The sequence below is a fragment of the Spermophilus citellus genome, assembly GCF_964194105.1.
Source record: "Spermophilus citellus genome assembly, chromosome: 9".
Classification (NCBI taxonomy): Eukaryota; Metazoa; Chordata; class Mammalia; order Rodentia; family Sciuridae; genus Spermophilus; species Spermophilus citellus.
In genome coordinates, this window is record NC_138191.1 from 81607790 (window position 1) to 81624836 (window position 17047).

A 17047-nucleotide genomic window follows, 5' to 3' on the forward strand; every position below is an offset into this window, starting at 1 on the left:
TTCTTGGTCTATTCCCTAAAGACCTAAAAAGAGCATGCTACAGGGACACTGCTACATCGATGTTCATAGCAGCACAATTCACAATAGCAAGACTGTGGAACCAACCTAGATGCCCTTCAATAGATGAATGGATAAAAAAATGTGGCATCTATACACAATGGAGTATTACTCTGCATTAAAAAATGACAAAATCATAGAATTTGGAGGGAAATGGACGGCATTAGAGCAGATTATGCTAAGTGAAGCCAGCCAATCCCTAAAAAATAAATGCCAAATGTCTTCTTTGATATAAGGAGAGTAACTAAGAACAGACTAGGGAAGAAGAGCATGAGAAGAAGATTAACATTAAACAGGGATGAGACGTGGGAGGGAAATCGAGAGGGAAGGGAAATTGCATGGACATGGAAGGAGACCCTCATGGTTATACAAAATTACATACAAGAGGAAGTGAGGGGAAAGGGAAAAATAATACAAGGGGGAGAAATGAATTACAGTAGAGGGGGTAGAGAGAGAAGAGGGGAGGGGAGGGGAGGGGAGGGAGGATAGTAGAGGATAGGAAAGGCAGCAGAATACAACAGACACTAGTATGGCAATATGTAAATCAATGGAAGTGTAACTGATGTGATTCTGCAATCTGTATACAGGGTAAAAGTGGGAGTTTATAACCCACTTGAATCAAAGTGTGAAATATGATATGTCAAGAACTATGTAATGTTTTGAACAACCAACAATAAAAAAAAATAGATGTTGCACTACACGTTAGTGCAATTCTTATGGCTAATGAGCATATAGGGACTGAAAAGCAATCTTAAATGCCCAAGACACTAATATTTATTATATTAAGTAGCAAGACAAAATTTTGTTATAATAAGTTTTTATGCATTTATAAATCAAAGGAAAATTATTCTTGTCAGCCTCCTCTCCTGCCAAGAAGGATTCAGGGAAATGGTGCATCCATCATGGGACCAGTTAGCAATGGCCAGCACAGCCAGGGATGGATAATCTGAGAGAATGTATTTTTAAGGAAGGTTGACACTAAAGGTTTGCCAAAACAAACCAAACAAATTTCAAATGAAAGCTCTGCAAAGAAGAAATAACTGGGCAGAGGTGAACAGACAGATACTTAGATGGGAATTCATGGGAGGAAACAGAGTCTGGGAGCAATTCAAGACACTCATAAACACCCAGGCCTCATAAGGTTCCTACATTGGTGATGGGGCGAGAAGATGCCTAAGTGCTTAAAGCTTATAGGCCTTACACTGATAATTTTTGAATCATAAAATCTTTTTGGAGTAATGAAGTACTTTCCCTTCTTTCCTTTCTCATCCCCTACCATCTCTTCCTCTTCTTCTTTCTCATTAACTTTTTTTTTTGTGTTCAGGAAATAAAGTATTAAATAGTAATTTATTCTAAAGTGTTTCAATATTTGAATTGTTCTGAATTGCAATTTAATGTGGTTTACATAGAGAATTCCTGTAGGTTATCTCTATACCCAAGTGAGGATGATTTTAAAAAGTCCCTAAATGCCATTCTGTATTATTTCTGTTATAGAATATTTTAGAGCTATAGTGATAATGAACCCATTCTCTAGGGTACCCCAAGACATATCATAAAATTAATACAACAACATAGATGTAACTAGTTCATATCTGGAAAGTAAATAGGGTTTCAAATTAGGCAAAATTAGGGAGCTTCCATTTAACATAATTTCAGATGGTTCAGATAATAGCTTTCTTCATAGTGAAATCTCTTTAATAAGCTCAATTGATTTTGAAATTTTCATTATTTTAGTTTAAAGATTTGCTTTCTATTTAATCCCCAGTCCCTGTAGGAAAGTTGGCCATGTAAGTTGTGATATCTATTCCTTATTGCAGAAAAGTTTGAAGGCCTTTTTAAAATTGGTTTGGTTAGGAAAGATGATGGGTGCTGTGGATATCTGAGAGGACACGAGGAACAGGGTTCATTAAAGTGGAAACTCAACTGAAGATGGCCATGTTGATGGTGTGCTGGAGCCAACTTGTGCTGGTTGGTGAGAGCCAGCCATATGTACCCCATTTTGGGGTTCAGTGACATTAAAGTGGTACTTTGAAATTGGTCATACTAGGAGTATTTATATTGTGGACTTTAGCAAACACCACAAATCAGAACATTGCTCCCTCAAGAGAAAGTTATCAGCACACCCCTGGATGTGCTACAGGAGACTGAGGACTGGAAAAACGATATTCAAAAGTTCTCAATGTAGTTAGGGTGTTTTTCTCCAAAAGATGTTGAGTGAAGAAAAAGCTATGGATATAAGTGTCCTTTTGATTTTGTGAATGGTCACAGTGGGAATCAAACCATCAAGAGTTAGGGAATTTTATTAAAGACTAATTTGACATTGAAACATGAATTTGAGAACATATGACCCTCATTTTTCTGAGAAGAAAATTTGTTCCAAATTTTCATTAATTTTATTAGGAAAGAAATATGTTTGGAATCTGCTATCACTCCGTTATCCCTATTTTGTACTTATTTTTTTCCCACAAAAACTTACTAGGTTAATTACTATATTAATATATAGCTATAATGATGTATTTTATGAAAATGACTCAGTTGCATTGAAATGTAAGAGACAAAACATTAATCAATTTAAATAGGTAAAATGGACATTCTCAATTTTGCAGAAATGTTTCTTTGGCAATGAAAATGTTTTCTCTTCAATCTGTGAAATATGGTATATTAAGAACTATGTAATGTTTTGAACAACCAACAATAAAATAAAAAAAAATGTTTTCTCTTAATAGCACATTCCCTTTCAAATGTGCTTGCCTTTCCATTTAAAAAGGGGTGAACTTGCTACTTTTCCATTAACCTAGGAAGGACACTGATTGCTAACTTAGCCCCAAACTTGCTTTTCTTCTTTTACTTCTGTGTTGTATTTCCCAAAATATGGGCTGAAAAAGTGTTTAGAAGCACCAAGCACTTAATTTCCATTCTAATTTAGGGGTATACAACCTTTCCAAAGAAATCACCTGAAATCCAATAATAATTTCCAGTTCTGTTCTCAGAATGCATCACCAAGAGAAGGTAAGGATATATTTTAAAAAATTAAAAATAAATATATAAATACAAAAAAAGAAAAACAAAGAAGAATAGAAAAAAATGAGGAATAAGGAAAAAAATGAGCCTTAAAGCAACACAAAAAGCCATGTACCTGCTCAATCCAAAAAGCAAAGCTCAATCCCAAAAGCAGGAACCCAATAATCAGTCTAGCTACAAATATACATTTAGCAGTTGAGAATTTAGGCTCTACATTATTTACCCTTGTGCTTTTTGGACTCACAAGAGTCTAATGAACAGGGTTGTATGTACAGCCTAAATACATTAAGTGAACAAACAATATTAATTGGCTTTGGTATGCTGACACATGTAGGGCAGTCCATACTTACTTTCTGAAGAGGTAGTTCTTGATGATCAAATTTAGACTTAGTCTGCAAGTTTAAAGTCATGCTTCTGCCTGCATGCATTGCTGAAATACCTCCATAGGGCAGCATGCCAAGGTTAACTGTGTTGTGTTTGTAAGCAGCATTCTGAGTAGAGGAAATAATCATGTGACAGGATGTGAACACATGCTCAACAAACTGATTATTACATGAACATGTTTAAATTTATAACATTTAACTTTAAGCGGGCAAACAGTAACTTTCTTTTAAAAACATGCACTTGATCAGACAAAAAGCATACAGTCAACAGTGTTAGTTATGCACATAATGAGTACCATCCAAAACTACAGAAAGGACAAAAAGCAAAGAAGATACATTCTGCCTTGCACTTGCTGCTAACTCAAAGGCATAAAATCTGTCTCTTAGATACCATGATAGTAGTGACTTTGGATAAATATTGTCCATCCTGTGGTAGTGCATTAATTTTGAAAATTCAAACAGATAGTAACCACATTTTATTGGCTACAAATCTCATGGTCTCTTTCACATTGTGAGATCATCACATATGAAAGACAAATATTATCTCCTAAATCTGCCTTAAACTAAAGCATTGCAATGTTAAAGCCAAGATCTTTCTTCATTATTGTTCAAGTCTATAGACAAAATATAGCAACTCAGAAAAAACATCTGGTCCAAAAAATCATTAATTCTGACTATTGACTTGATTGAATCCACTTATTAATTCATTTATACCAATCAAATAAGTTGGATGTAGAACCATATATTGTATTTTTCTAAATAATTACCTTTTAAACAAGATAACTGCATAATTATATTGAAGTAATTATAATGTGTGAACTATTAATGTTACTCGTCAAATGAATCTAAATACTTATTTACATCTTAGCTACTCTTCAACAGATGCATCTAAAATTATTCTAAATAATTAATAATTTTTTTTCTATAGAACTTCCTTGAAAAATTAAAACTAATTTTAGATGCCTTGTTATCAAATCTATAGCCTAAAACAGAAATCTAATAATTGAAAGCATTTGGTTTCTTTAATTCTCTTATTTTGGAAAAAAATTATCCATAGAAGTTAACTGAGTACAATTTTTCTTAACTGAAAATTATTGAGCATTACGAGCAGGTAGCTATTCTATTCTGAGAGCATTATTTGCAAAGTAATGATTATTAGCATCAACATTTCATTGAGCTATACTGAAAGATTCTTATACTCCTGATGAGGTACTTGTCTACACATCATACTTGTTATGAATTCATGATTATTTCATACAGAGATTTTTCACAGTCACCACACTCAAAGTGAAAAAAGACACTAAACATTTTGATCTGGCACTTGGATGATTCCTTAGGGTTTAGATCACTCAGTCTAGTGCTCTTTCAGCTCCTATAGAAGAGTAGGACATAAGGGTTCATGCTTTAAATTTTCTGTCACAGTGGAAATCTGCAGTAGAAGTGCGAGCTTTGTGGTTAAAGTGAAGGGGAATGTAAGCATCTTTTATCTAGGGTAGCACTTGGAGCTGCCTCTCTAAGGTCAGCACTGAGATCTTTTGCCAATATTATTTGGACTATTAACCTTATTCCATACCCAGCCTCTAGGCAGTTGTCATGTATGTGGACTCACAAATATCTTATAGTTTCTAGTGTAGCTATTTAGTTTCAGGGATTCAAATGTTTCAACTAAGTTTCACTGGGAAAGAAGCATATCATGTCTGGTGCAGTCAGACTCTGGGCAGAATATTAAGCAGCACAGCTGTGTCAAAACCAGTTTTATGCAGTAAGTCCGTGCCTGAGTTCATCTTGTTGAGTAGCTAGGGATTTTTAAGTAATTCATAACCTGAACTGCTCAGAAGCTCAATTGAAAGGGGGAAAGAAACGCTACTTGGAGAAAACAAAAGGAAGAGCTTCTAGGATCTGAAGACTTAAAGCAATATCCTAAGGAAATTAACTTCTTGGAATTAAATGAGAAACTATTGAATATATGTTGAAGTTGCTCTGGAAAAGATAGGTCCAAGGAATTACAAACAAACAGAGCGTATATGGAGACTAATTAAAAAGGGAGGTGTCATTGTGATAAAAGAAAATAGAGAAAATACACATGGATACACTTTTAGTTACCTGATTCGATCCCCCTCCTCATTCCTATACACCCAGGGTCCCCCCCATGTTCTTGCTCCATCTAGAGAAGCCATCTAGTTTTTGGTTATTGAATCAAAGGAGAGAAACCATGTATCTGGGATAACAGTAAAAAAAAACCTGATGGTACCAAATGCTTAGAAATTTATCTTTTTGTTTTCATGCTTTCTTTCCACTCACTCTTCTGCTGCCTCAAATTACCAGTCATTGTACATATGCTGCACAAATCTTCTAATAACCTTTCTTGACTAGTTCATCTTACCCTGTTACGTATGGTCGTGTCTACACGAGGCCAGAGTTCCCAAACTGTACTGTATTATTTGGCCCCAAATATTTTCGCCCTCCAAGTTATCTGTCTACATGGAGGGCATAACTTGAGGTAAGGCATGGTGACAACCGACCAGGTGTCTCCCACTGACAGCCAGTCATGCGGCTTTGATGAGGCTCCCTTCAATGGGACTGAGCAACCTATTTGAAACAGACATTCTGATAAAATATTTTGCAAGGTAGAACCAATTTCCACACTGAGAAACTAATACCCATGCCCACATTTATTAGTTTACTCTTCCCCTAAAAAATTGTTTTCTTGTCATGTAGACACGACCTACAATAGTGTAATTATTTAAAAGGAATAAACCTGAAAACATAAAATTTATTACTAAAGAAATACATAATAAATGCAGTGACCTGTGTTTTTTGCAGGACACAAAATAAAATAATAAAACTACTAAGTGAAACATTCCAATAGCATCTTGTTACCCAGATCCCCAGTTTACATAGAGCATTTGAACTTAGAAAATGAGAACAAAAGGCCCCAATTTCACACACACACAAAAATCTTCAATGTTCTAGTGTCACTGCAGAGCACACAAAGCCTTCTACACCAAAGCCACGAGGTCTACTGAATGATGACAGTAGGTTGATAATAGTTTTAGAAAGTGAAGTACCAGATTTCTCTTAGATTTGAACAGGCAACAACAACAAAAAAGCAATTAAAGGCTTTATAACTTTTTTTTTAAACTCTCCCAATCACTGGGCTGTGCATTCCATACTATTCTGACTCAATTTTTAACTGAATTAGCATTGATTTTCTTTCTTTTTTTGCAATATACATACTAATTTGTATGTCTATAGTCTTTATATAAAGACATCATCTGTTTTTGTTGTCAGTAGTAAAATTGGAATTTATATATTTTCTTCTGTATAAAAACCAATATTCTAAATGGCAGAATTTTTATTAAATAAAATAGTGTGTAGGAGGGCATTTAATCTCTGCTTATTTTCTTTTTTCTTTTTCTTGCTGGGAAGATTATTGCTCATTAGAAGTAATAAGTTTAGTAGTCCCATAGCAGTAACTATGTGCAAATTTTATAAACAGATTATGCCCGAGTTTAACATAAGTGAGTCCGTGAAGAAAAGGGTGAAATACTCACTTTTTATAGATTCAATAAAAACCATACTCTTTAGGTCACCAGAGAGCAGTTTTGTGTCCTAGGAGAGGCATTTTTGCCTTGCCTTAATGGCTAGAAAACAATTGGAAACACCATCCCATATGATAGAGTCAAATTCTTTCTTACTAACAATAGTTAGGCTAGATTTGATAAATAATTCACTTGCAGGTTATGGACTCTCAGAAAGCATTAAGCAATACCCATGAAAAACTATTAGGATCATTTCCCCCCACAATAGAAAGACAAATAAGTGCTGATCATCTCTCCATTCATGTATTTCATGCTTCACTACATGTGCTTAGAAATGCCAAAAAAGAAAAAAAAAAAGTAAAACTAAAGGCAGGGGGGATATTCTTACAGAGAAATGCCAAACATACCCTGTCTAACCTTCTAGCTTCTATATGTCTAAGCAGCTGTTGTCTCCAGTCTGCAGGCATTTTACCACAGCTCTCCTCTCCCTTCACAGGGGTGGGCCTCGTCTTTATATCACTGTTATCTGATGGCTTGTCACCATAGTTACCCAAGTTATAGTCAGACGGTATTTTTTCCAAAAGAGCTGCCATAGTTGGCCTAGCTGAAACTGGCCTGGTTTGGGAGGCACCGTAACTCTCTGTACTGTAGCTTCTCGCAGACAATGGCCTCCTCTGGGTTAGGTTTTTAACTGGAAAACTTCCCGCCTGAGCTTTCACTTCTTGATATGAAGGATGTTCGTCTTCATACCTGCCATTCCTCTTCAGGAACTGGGACTCAGTCACTGTCATGCTGCTTTGGCGATCTAGCCCTCCCCTGTATGGAGGTCTGCCATACCTATCACTTGGTGGCAGCTCGTGAGGTTCACTGACCCTTCTAAACATGGCCATTTCTGTGGAGCTTGCCAGGGAGTCAGCTCTCCTCAAGAAGCCTGCCCTGGCTCCTTGGCTTGCAAACTGGGCATTCACCACAGCATCCTCATTAACGGACGGCTGAGAAAATGAGAACATTTGCTCCATTGGTGGGTATCCTCTGTAAGCTCTAGGACTAACCAAATCCTTGGCCATGTTTTTGGTGGACGGTGGCACATACTCCGAATTGTGCTGAAAAGGGGGCGGTATCCTCTTGTCCGCTTTAACTTCCACTGCTCCTTGAGGATTGAAGCTTTGGTCAAACTGGTAGACTTTTTTTGTCATAGAAGCTTTTTGCTGTTGTGGCCCTTTACTGCTTCCATAGGTGAGCATCTCGTCATCCAGCATTGGGACCGACTGGCTTCGAGACATACTGGACATGCCATGCTCTGGTCCCAACAGTTTATCTGGTCGTTCGTGGCTTCCTAAGTGATCACTTCCAGAAGCATAGTTTTCTAATGGTATGTTATAAACCTTGTATGTGCCAATGTCAATCTCATCGATACTTTGTGACTTTTTGAATTTATTGGACTTTATATCTTTCATTAGTGGGGAAAGCCTCTCCGTGCTTTTGCTAATTGAAATAACACTTTTAGAAGAATCTGGGCGGCAGTGGATTTGAGAAAAGACATTACCAAGACTCCTGTTGGGGTTGGAATCATGATACTCCCATGGTACTCCTGGAGAAAAAGGACTGGGTATTTCAGTAGATTCTTTCAGATGGTCTTTCCTTTCAGGCAAAGGGCTGGTAGTGGGGGTTGTCTCTAATTTGGAAGGAAAAGCGGTCCTGTCTTCAAACGGACTAGGGGTTCTGGTCCAATTCTGCCAAGGATTGGTAGGAGGCACTTCTGTTTCTGGTGTGTGTCTGTGTGTAGACTGCTCAAGTTCCAGGGGAACACCAACAATCCTATCCTGCCTGATTAAAGGCCTGCGTCCGTGAGAAGATGTGCTTCTAGACTTGGAACTCAAGAGAGGATTATTGTTGGCATTCTCAGCTGCAGTTTCCTCAGAAACAAACGCTGTGTTGTCATAATGGGATCCATCAGTCCAGTTGTCAGTGAAAGCATCGCTCATTGGCAGGCGGTCGGGTCTCTGTGGTAGGTTCCCTGGGGGAACAGCCTCTCGCTGGCTGAGCAATGGCTTTGCATCCAGAGGCTGTGGGAAAGATTGTGCAATCCTGTAAACACAAAGGGAAGAAGAAATATGAAAATGAGGAAGAGTTGGTTTCTGTTAAGATGAACAAGCACGGAAAGTGGGCCACCATGTCTGTTGAGCTGATCATTCATCCCTACCTGACTTAGGATTAAGATAGTATTATTTCATGTCCTCTGTGTCTCCGAAATCCACTCCTTTACCCTCTTCTTTCACTTCTTTCTAGTAATAATCACCTTCCACTACATTTTAAAATTTACTTACCTTTGAAATTTATTGTATATCATCTCAAGTCCTCTGCTAGAATGCAAACTCATGAGGGCAGAGATCTTTTTCTCTTCAGGCTAAGAAAAGGGCTTGGCACATAGTAGGCGTTAAACATGTATTTGTTGAAGGAATGAATGGATGACATGATTGTCTTCAGTGATGGCCCTCAAACCTGATTGATAAATATAATCATCTGATCCCTAGTATTTATTCCTGGAAATTCTGATTCAGTCCATTTCCAATATATTGGTTGAGAATACTTTTCTTAACAATTATTGATATAACTGATGGATTCAAAATGTCTTCAAATAAGGCCAGGTCTTGAAGATGCTAATACTATTGTTGAAGTATCAAGCACATTCAGGTATCTCTTTTTAGAATGTGAAGTATGACTTTGTGTCACTGGCAAATTTATAACAGTGAGTGTCTCTAGTATATCTTTAGTATATGTTCCTCTTTCTGACTTTATTTAAAACCATTTGCACACCAATAATATCAAATTATATATAAAATCAATATTTTACTGGGGACTGAACTCAGGGGTACTTGACCACTTGAACACTGAGCCACATCCCCTGCCCTATTTTGTATTTTATTTAGAGTCTCACTGAGTTGCTTAGCACCTTGCTGTTGCTGGGCTCGGCTATTTTATTAATAAAGGAAAAGATTTTGTGGGCTTCTCTTAACTGGAAAAAATGTGCATTTAGAAAGCATGTTCTAAAACTACTTTGATTAATATAAGCTCACATAAAAACTTAGAGTTAAGATTTTTTAATTACAGTCATTGAAAAGAGAAATAATCATTGATGAATTACTAAAGAAGGCATTGCCAAGAGGGAGCACATTAGCAGTAAAATAGTAGTAAAGGTTTTGACTACCTAGATCATATGACAACTTTTGTTACTTTTAGTATAAAACTGTAGCCATAAATTATAAAACTGAGCAATTAGAAGGCAAATACTACTTCACTGAGTCATTTTATTATGCAGTGTGGCTTTTGTTTCTTTCATCTGTAAAATGGGAGTAATAAAGAGTGGGAGTCATTTTGCAGAGCTTAAGTACTTTTACACGCATCCTAACTTCAGGTGATGATAAATGATGATGGTGACGGTGATGATGATGTCAACGATGGAAACTGATGAAATATTTACTCTGTGCCAGGCACACAGTGTCATTTTGGATGGCGAATTGTCCACATGCTTCATAAACGTGTTGGCCAAACACAATTTTTGACTATTAAGTTTTCTAGTTCTACCATGTCATCATGTTAATCTCCTACCATCACCCACTTAATCAGCAGTCTCACCCTGTGAGATGGATTCATTTGCTCTTGGAAGTCCCAGGTGAACTACATTTGCTTACCTGCCCCATTCTGTCTTCTATACCACTCATGTGTTGAATACAATTCCAAAATTATGAAGATTCCATTTAAAAAAAAAGTTGCTGGAAATAAGCAATTGGGAACAGAAAAGTGGGAATTCTCAACACACCTGTTACCCCACAAAGAATTATGAACTGCATCTTTAGCTGTTGTCTGCAAGGACCCCACTTTAACCCGGGTGTTAGAGGATCCTGAGGAAGCCTGGGAAGGCGAGTAGTCTGAGTAAGTGCCTGAGGAAACACTGTTATTCAGACAGTGAGTTTTGTCAACTTCAGACTCATCAGTTGATTCTGAAATTTAAAGGGAAACATGTTATAATGCTACAAACATTGATAAACACAAACACAGAAAAGTAAGTAGGAAAAACAAATTCTATACTGATTAATGTTAGAACATGTATTTATAAAATAATTTTAATAGACTATGGCATATCATAATGTACAACTGGTGATTCATCATGCACATGCATTTGTTGCATATTTTCCACATCAGCTTCATGATGTTACCTTTTTTGTCCTTCCCTAGCAGAACAAGTTTGGGTGGGTACAGAGGGGTCTCAGCTAATGAAGGGTGAAGCTCCCCAATCCTCATTTCATTAGCTGGATGAACAAAAGAATCCTGAGAGATATAATAATACAGGACAAGGAAAGTAAACATTGAAACAATGGTTAACCAAGATGGCAATAGCTTTATTTGGCTCAGATAAAAAAAAATGTGACTCTAGAATTTAATTGACTATGGGGCATTGGGAAAAAATGAACCATTATGTATCTCTGAGTTGAGCACTCTTTTATTCATCAGGCATAAGTTTGACTGCTGTTTTTATGGCTGGCACTGTGCAAAGAACTGTAGAGTTTCCAAAGAAAGACAAAATGTGGCCCTCTGAGAGTTTGCAATCTACCTGGGGAGGTGAGATACAACTCATTTTAACACTGTACTGAATTTTAAGGTCTACATGAGTAGTAAGATCCATACATATATATGATATATACACATGTAAGACATCTAACAGATGAATGCTCTAAGAGTTTTAAGGGAAAGGGATATCATTGACCAACAGGATTTTTTTTTTTGGTCATCCCTTGCCATATGAATGTGCCCTAGGGTCCAATATAACCTACTTTTTCTGCCACTCTCCCTCTTAATTGCTGCTGTTTCTTGGGCATCTCCTCCACTGCTCTTGTCCTGCTATGCCTTCTTTCTAAGTTTTCTAGTTTTCTGGTGACCAATGTGGTATGCTAACTCTTCATTCTATATCCATTAATTGAGTGTAATGCAGTTCAATGGACAAGAACATAATTTTATAATGACAAATGAACACGTAAAAAAACTCACAAATTTTAAACTTCAGTAATTCAGACTTTAAAAAATATTTTTTAGTTGTAGATGGAAAGATGGACATAATACCTTTATTTAATTTATTTGTTTTTATGTGGTGCTGTGGATTGAACTGAGTGCTTCACACATGTGAGGCAAGCGCTCTACCATGGAGCCACAACCCCAGCCAGTAATTCAAATTTTTATTCCCACTTAACCAGGTAGTGGAAGCATTAGGCAAGGCAGAATGCCAAATGCTTACTTTCTTCTAGATGTGAAAATACCATAAATAAGTACTGATAAAAATCTATGCATGGCAACTATCTTTATGTATCCTTTGCTTAAAATTAATGTTAATTCAAGTTCAAAATTTTTTGGTTGTTTCATATTCTTAATATCTTATTATTTTGGAACATTGACAACCTTAGAAACATTTTATTTAATCATAGAAAGAATATATTTGAGAACAAAAATATTAGAAATTTAAAAAATCTTTCCAATAAATAATTGGTTGTTTTAATGAACAGCCAGAGACTCTTATTATGACTTTTATCTATTGCCAAGGACTCTGCAGAGACAGGCTTAGGTCTTTGGGTTTTGCAGCAATACAAATCCATTTCTTTAACTAATGCTTAAGTTCTGTCATTTAAATTTTGTTTGTTTGTTTGTTTGTATGGGAATATTTGCCTGTAAAAAACCAGGGTATATCTAACGTGTTAATTTTTAAAAAGGAATATTGCAATAGAAGACAGAACCATTTAGTTACCCTTTCATTGTCTTGCGGCAGATTCTGAGAACAAACTCAGGCCTACACATACAATAGACAAAGACCCAGCATTGGAGCATGATTCCTCTGGCTTCCAGGCCAGAGATCTTCCCCTACAGTGTGTTACCTCCCTCCCCTCGTGGGAACATTAAGGACTTAAAAAGAAGAGTCAAATTAGAAGAGAGATAGGAAATAGAGTGGGGTTGATGAAAATACTGGGGCTCAAGAGAGAAACCTATATTTTTATGAATTTTGAAAATAATCTCATAAAATCAGCATAAAATATTTTTTTTCTTTTATACCCTGCTTTTATTAGACTAATCAAACCACAGAGGGAAGTACTCTATTACAGGGATTTTACTGACATGTAAACAAAACAACTAACATTTCCTAGAGTCAGTCCAGTCTTTTTGATAAAGTTTGAAGGTGTCACAATAAAGAATAAACACCTTTATATACCTACAGAGCAATTTATAAGAAGAAGGTATAAGCCTGAGAAACAGCACCATGAAAGGCATAAAATATGTTGATTTGTCAAAAAATTTCAGGTACAAGGTGTCATATTTCCATCTTATTACTATTTTACCATTTATTAATCAGGTTATCTAGGGCAAGTTAGTGTACTTCTCTGTACCTTATTCAATTCATCAGTAATATGAAGGTACTAGATATTAGGAACTGGTGCTAATTTCTATCTAGAAATAACAAGTTTATGAATTCAAAGATAACTTATTTGAGTGAAATAATGAATTAAAAAGTAAATATTTTTATGATACCTAATACAAGCATAGGAATTTTGTTTCAATCAAAAATATGTAAATAAATAAAATAAAGACACAAAAAGCATACCAAATAGTTGTACAAGCACAGAACATTAGCATAACTAAGGGTTTAACTTTCTCATTCTTATGTCCTATACATTGAATACTCAACTCATCTTGTTTGTATAGATAAACTTTCAAACTTGTATCCCAAAATCATGACCAGAATTCTGCATGGTAGGTATGGTCTGACTCAGGTATACTTTTCTGACCCTGCTCAAGAATTTCTGTTGTGAAGCAAGATGAATCTTAGTGGCCAGGAAAATAGTATGATTATCAACTAGTAGTGAACTTGCATCTCTTCTTTAAAGTTTTCTGACTCTCCATGTGAGAGGATGACACTGCTGAAGCAAGATTGATAAATGTTGCTAATCCAGGAAAATGTTCTTATTTGTATGAACAAAGTGGGTGTGGGTGTGGTGGTGGTGGTGGTGATGATGATGATGACGATGATGACAGGGATGTTCCATTAGTGATGGAGCATAGATTATATATCTGCAACTGTGCTTTTATATTTGTATTATAGATATAATTATATAAGTATAAAATTTATCTCTCAATTTCTTTAAAAGACAACCTTGTTTTTAATTATGTGTTATTTAAAAATATTTTTCATTATCTTTGTTCTACAGAAAAGCAAATGGAGGCACAGAAAGGTAGAGTTATAATTCCAAGTTGCAACATTAAGAAGTGATAGAGCCAGGATTTGAACTGGATCTGTCCAACTTCATGGTGTTCTATAGGATATTGTGTTCACCATATTGTCTATCCTAAGAAAAGCTCATTTATCAAATGGGTTTTAGAGACCAAAGTTAACTGTACAATAAAGGGAATGAGTCTTTGCATTTGCCTCTTGAAATTCTTTTATAGAGGCTAGGGAAATCAAGTGCTTTTTGGAGAAGCTGAATGATGTTTTGGGGCTACTTGGAAGTTATTGGTAAGCAGTCAGATTTATCAGGAGTTTCATTATAAGGACATTGAACCATATTTCCTTCTGGTGAGGAGATAGAAATGGAGAGGAATGAAAAGGTAAAATTTCATTTTTTATTGCAGTGCCTATCCACTGTTCAAATTTTGTCTATTACTGCCATAGAGAAAATGGTTGAAGGCAGATATCAAAGGGAAAAAAGTTCCTTTCTGAGCTTTTGAGAATCCAGGTATAGTATTAATAAAGGCAATTTAAAAAAAATTTCAAGGGTAGTTGACTATTTTCTACTTTTGGGAGAAAGATAAGGTTGCTCTATAGAAGAAAATTGGACTGAGTGTCCTAACAAAGGGAAAATTTCAGAACATATTTGATTATGGTAGACTTGGTGAACAGGTGTCAGGTAGGGACCTGCAGAGGATTAACAGCATATGGGGCAAAGATTGGCACATTATTCTTTTGAGGAATGGGAATTATCATTTACTGTAGCCTTTCTCTGTGTCAAGAACTATGCTTGGAGTTGTGCATAAATGCATAGTATCATCTGATTTCATCTCTGCAAAATCTCTAAAAGGGTGATTTTATTATCTGTATTTTTTAAAGATGAAGAAACCAAGGCTCAGGAAGGTTTTAATGATTTGACTTGTCAAGGTCATATAATCAGTAGCAAGGTCAATCCAGGATTTCAATTCATGTCTGATAGACTTAAAAGTCCCTACTCTTTGGTTCCCAAACTGTGTTCTGAGGCATCCAAGGGTGCACTGCTAATTAACTGGGATATCGTGGATTATATTAGATGTCTGAGGGAAACAAAGCAATATTTGACATCAGTCACACAGTACAAACTGCCAGCTCAAGCAGCTCTCAGTTTCAACATGAGATTGCACAGTCTCTTTGATGACAATCCTTGTGAAGATGGATTTTGGATGGGTTCGGTGATCAAAATGTATGTGCTGCTTGCAAATCATTGAGAAACAGAAATTAGTCATGGTGTCCAATATATTTCCCATGTTTGAGAAAGTAGGTAATGTCTAATGGGTGCATGCATTTCAATAATATTTTGGTTTTGCCTACCTAAGAGTGAGATAAACATATCTTTTTACTCAGTTTATGTACATTATTTTTCAATTTTCCACTACTAAGGAAGGCATAAGTATCCATTAAGTTGTATAACTACTTAAGTGGAACCACTATGTGTTTATTTATTTATTTTTGGCTGAGGATTGAACCCAGTGCCTCCCAAATGCTAGGCAAGCACTCCACCACTAAGCCACAACCCCAGTCACTATGTTTTTTTTTTGGTTTAGGGTCTCTGTAACAAGATTACTGAAATGCTATGGACATTCATATACCAACAGTGTACTTAACACACAGGTGATAAAGCATGAATAGGTAAGGCAGCCAACAATCAACAAATAATTAATTCAGGAAAAACATCAGAAACTGTCTTTGACATTAGTAACTAACTCAAAGTGGTTGGACAGACAGACATGTTAACAAATTTGTGATAGTATATGACTATACCAATCATTAATTTATTGTGTTCCTATACTGTACTAGGCACTACTGTGCTAGATACTGGAAATTTAGATACTCCTCAACTAATGCTGGGTTTGTATCCCAATAAGTTGAAAATATCATTAAGTCACAGTGCATTTAAAACTGACCTGCCAAACATCATAGCTTAACAACACAGTACCCTGTAGAGTGTAAGTTTTTACACTTACAATCTTGTGGCTGACTGAAAGCTGTGTCTTGCTGCTGCTTCTCAGTGTTACAAGAGAATATCATAGCACACAATGCTAGCACAGGTAAAAATGAAAAGTAAAAATTCAAAGTGTGGTTTCTGCTGAATGCATATTGCTTTTGCACCATCATACAGTTGAAAGATCCTAAGTTGAACCATCACAAGTCAAGGATCTTCTGTATAGTGCATGCACAAGACAGACATGGTCCCTATCCTCATGAAATTCAGTCTGAATTCAATAAGCAAAATAATCATAAACATTTCATTCTGTTTAATGCAAATAAATAGGGTAATGTGATAGAGAAAAATCAGAGAGTCTAACTGACCAGGGTTATCAGGGAAGGCTTCCTGTTCAGGAGAACTTTAAGCTGAAACTTGAAAGTAGAGGAGGGCTAGCCATATAAAGAGCTGGGGAGAATCTAAATGCAATCTCCAGAGGCATTTTGTAAAGAATAAATGGGAGGACAGGGAACCTATATGTCTACCTGCTCTCCTTATTCTTTAGGCTCTCCTGGCTCTTTGTCTAGCATAACACATGTTAAAACTCTTGGCATAGAGTTGCCAAATAAAAAAGAGGAATAAATATTGATTTATTTGTCCCTCTACTCAACTGCATGTGTTATCAATATACCTTGTCTATTTCTTTCTGTGTTTGCTTCTGGTTCTGCCTACCTCTACTCTTTATTCTTTTTTCTTTTGAAAGACCACTGGCAAGGCAATGAGGAGGTGGGAACAAGGCAATCCAAGAAACTGATGG

At 36.2% G+C, this 17047-nt stretch overlaps 1 protein-coding gene across 3 annotated transcripts in view; it reads right to left on the reverse strand.

The window, feature by feature from the left end:
* The window catches only part of LRRC7 (leucine rich repeat containing 7), a gene marked incomplete at both ends in the record, with an annotated part of 429491 nt that overhangs the window by 72265 nt on the left and 340179 nt on the right, over positions 1-17047 (reverse strand). For 2 of the 3 annotated variants that reach the window (XM_081308135.1, XM_081308134.1), the window contains 3 exons: positions 7411-9091; positions 10824-11004; positions 11221-11332. In XM_081308135.1, coding sequence (XP_081164261.1) covers positions 7411-9091; positions 10824-11004; positions 11221-11332 — 1974 coding nt within the window. Of the gene's footprint in view, positions 1-3428; positions 3570-7410; positions 9092-10823; positions 11005-11220; positions 11333-17047 lie in introns of all 3 variants that reach the window. The other variant, XM_081308133.1, reaches the window with a different exon arrangement.